Here is a 3,501-nt window from a genome sequence, read left to right as displayed (position 1 = left end):
CATTTCAAAGTTTGACACCAATTAGACGGTATGGTATGTTTCCAAGCTCGGTTCCTCTAGTTTCACAACACTAGGAAATCGGTATGTTTACAAGCTCAGTTCCTCTAGTTTTACAACAATAGCGTTAAGATTGATTTGGACGAGATTACCAGGTCTTTCGTTTTTGCTCGCACAACGCAGTATCATCAGTTCCAGCCGTGAAATGTTTGCCTGGATTAGTTTCAAAGTACCGTTGGACGTGAATGTAGACCTCAACTAAACCAATCAAAACATACTGCTGGGTGCTTGGGGTAACCTGCATAAACATTTCTGAAATACCTGCATAAAGATTTTAAGATATATATTGTCAGGGAAGGTAATACAAACGTAACAATTCACAGGTACTCAAAAAATTTTCGACAAGCCAGCATCATGTCCACGCAAAATTGCACAGATGAAGCTAGAAAGTAGAGGTTCCGAACATATCAAACATAGCACATGGGGTTCTTTTCTTCAGCTATAACATTGTCTTGGGTAGGTAGGGGGGCTTTCTTAAATCAACTCAAAGCAACCATTCCTTAGGCAGATGTGGCAGCCGAAGCCTTGGCAGCGGCAGAGAGCTTCGACCTCCTCTTGGCAAGGCTCTCGCTCCTGCGTTCCCTTTGCTCCTTGAGCCTCTGTGCCAGCAGCTTCTGGTACTCTGCGGCCTCAGCCTGCTTCTTTGCAATCCTCTTCTTCTTCTCTGCGATCCTGGCACGCTTCCTCTGGAGGACCTGTGGGGTCACCAGGCGCTGGATCTTGGGGGCCTTGCTCACCTTTTTGCCTGCAGCAAGTAACCATAAGGGAACATAGAAGATTTATCAAATAAGAACATGACCATCTCACCATAACAAATACTACATTCAAGACACAATTTTACAGGATGATAAGAAAGCAAAATGTCCAACCATGTTGAACAGCAGAGCAAACAAAAAAAGGTTACAAAACTAGTAAATAAAGAAACACTCACCACTCTTGGTTGTGAATGTCCTGCGGTATGTGTTGACATACTTGCGTACATCATCATCCTTGGAAAGGTTGAAGAGCTTCCTGATCTTGGATGCTCTCTTGGGCCCCCTCATCCTGGGCTTCTCAGTGTCAGTCAGACCTGGAAGGTCATTCTCACCCTTCTTGACAATGACCAAGTTAATGACAGACAGGTCTTGGCTGACAATGCAACCCCGGACAGACTTCCTCCTACGCTCACCATTGCGCCTGCCATACCCACGGAAGCACGGAGTGCCTACCCAAACCAAATGCCCAAGTAAAAAACTCTTCACGTTAAGGGAAAATAAACATCACAATAAAGCATTACTCAGATAAAAGCCTAAGTGTCATACCCCTGTGAAGCAGAAGGCGAACACGTCCAGGAGTCAACACTCCTTGCTTCATTGGGAAACCTTGCTTGTCACACCCACCCATGATCTTAAAGACATAGCCCTTGAATTCCTGCAAAATAAAGAAATGTTACATATGCATATATTTGAGCACTAAACCAAGGATCAAGAAATAAGTAGCAAAGATATTACCTCACCAAGTGCATCACCACTGACCTCCTGGGAGATCCTTTTGTCAAAAAAGACACGCCTATAGTTGATACCAAGGCATTAGCTATATGAATTAACAACTTATGTTATAAACTATATACACAATCAGAGAAAGAAGTTTGTTCAAATCCCGAGGTCAAGGAGGTTGTATTTTTATTTATTTAAAAACTCTTAAAAGGCCAGGATGGTCTACTGTCATTATAACTTTATAAAAGTGCCATTTAGGTGCTGTTTGGTTCAGCACTAGGACCGGGAACGGCAATGTAATTGGAAACTGGTGCTATCCGTTACCATGCAACTGAAACCATCATTTGTTTGGTTGGCATTTGTAACCACCTAAGCATGCGGGATAACTCACAGGAGTTGCTGGCTCCAGCAGGCGTGTAATCGGGCAAACGCATTGCACTTGCCCGTATCCGTTCCTTCTGTTATCCATTCTGATGCAGTCTAATAACCAAACATAAGCTACATGATCTGATAACGGTGTGCAGCATTGCAGGGCAAAAACCAACAAACCAAACAGCATCTTTCATTTTACTTCAGATAACTAAAATCAGTTATCCTTGCCTCAATAAACACCATATCAAATCTCCTATATGGTTAGGCAGCAATTTCCACTCCACTCATAATGCCTACTTTCCGTAGGCGACTAAATATCACAATAACTAGTAATGAGCAGCAATACCATATATAACAGAATGTTAATAGGAAAAACTTCAATGGCATTTCATCTTTTCATTCATCCCTACCATTACTGCACAAAATAGTGGGAAACAACCCTATCAACTAGTCTAGTGCAATCTAAGCAAATAGCACAAGTAATACGCTTAGCCGGTTGGCAACAGCACGCAAAATGCTAAAAGTCTCTTCTTCTTAAACAAATGAATATGCGAAATGGAATTCACCCAAAGCTAAACTAATATACAGAGAAACCTATGGTTCTATCACCGATTCGTCTGCCCCCACCCTCACCCAACCCTATAGCAACGAGTAGCAGATGTAACGCCACGTCGCCGTCACCACGGCACGGATCTAAATCAAACGAACGACCACGTCGGCTAGGCGAGTAAGAGGGAGGAGGAATGGGAATACTCACAGCTTCTGATCGTCATCGATCTCGAGCTTCTTCTGGCACCCGGTGGTCGGGTTCGCGATGTTGAACTGCACATAAAAAACAGGACAAAAGCCATACGAATCAGAAACCAGACAGCCGCAAATCCAAGCACAGCTCGCGCATATTCCCACGCGGAAACCGATGGAGGGGCGGGCGAGGAGCGCGCGTCAAGTCACCTTCATGGTCGCGAGCGGCGAGCACCTCTAGCCCCGAGCGGCGAGCTCCAGCCTGGTGGTGTGGCGGCGGCGGCGGCGGCGGCGGCGCGAGGGGCTAGGGCTTTGGGCGAGAGGACAGCGCGAAGGGATGGGGTGGGTTTTTATATACGGGGCGCAGCGTGAGGGCACGGCGTTCGATCTGGGCCGTCCGTGGTTCTTCCCTGCACGATCAGCTTCGCTTGGTTTTGGGTTGGGCTGCATCAGCCGGCCCAAGGATGAGTTGTTATCGGGCTGCATTCGTCCGGCCCGCTCAATTTTCATCTGTACACCGGTGTTATTCTCCCTGCTGAACTATCGAAGTCGAAGTCGAAGTCTGATTTTCCTCCTCGAAGTTCAAAATCAAATATCTTGCCCCTAATAAACTCAAATTATTCAAATTACTTCTCTAACTTAGTTTGTAGTAGTTTTGTCCTTTTTATTTAAAAATGGGTAAATACATTATTTAGGTTTTAAAACACAAAAAAATGCCTCAAAGCTTTTTTTTAAAAAAAAAGAGAACCTGGAGATACTTAGCAAATCTAAATAAAAACATTTAGACCTCGTGAAAATATCCCTAGACGTTTAAAAATATATTTAGCTATAGAAAATATAAAAATATACTTCCTCC

The 3,501-nt window shown here is 44.3% G+C and overlaps 1 protein-coding gene across 1 annotated transcript; it reads right to left on the bottom strand.

The window, feature by feature from the left end:
* On the bottom strand, positions 316 to 2,985 carry LOC8064079 (40S ribosomal protein S6). Its single transcript, XM_002442105.2, has 6 exons — positions 2,856 to 2,985; positions 2,662 to 2,726; positions 1,548 to 1,605; positions 1,359 to 1,467; positions 989 to 1,261; positions 316 to 802 (listed from the first exon to the last, which is right to left on the bottom strand). Exons 1-6 carry the CDS (start codon positions 2,859 to 2,861, stop codon positions 558 to 560), a joined length of 756 nt encoding a protein of 251 aa, XP_002442150.1. The 5' UTR covers positions 2,862 to 2,985; the 3' UTR covers positions 316 to 557.

This window comes from Sorghum bicolor, chromosome 8 (assembly GCF_000003195.3).
Source record: "Sorghum bicolor cultivar BTx623 chromosome 8, Sorghum_bicolor_NCBIv3, whole genome shotgun sequence".
NCBI classification, from domain to species: domain Eukaryota; kingdom Viridiplantae; phylum Streptophyta; class Magnoliopsida; order Poales; family Poaceae; genus Sorghum; species Sorghum bicolor.
This window is presented reverse-complemented; position numbering and strand designations above follow the sequence as displayed.

Excerpts from the sequence above, each read along its gene's own strand:
- LOC8064079 (XM_002442105.2), bottom strand. Across the intron at positions 1,606-2,661 it reads ATCGATGACGATCAGAAGCT|GCGTGTCTTTTTTGACAAAA; the intron begins GTGAGTATTCCC and ends TATCAACTATAG. Across the intron at positions 1,262-1,358 it reads TCGCCTTCTGCTTCACAGGG|GCACTCCGTGCTTCCGTGGG; the intron begins GTATGACACTTA and ends TGGTTTGGGTAG.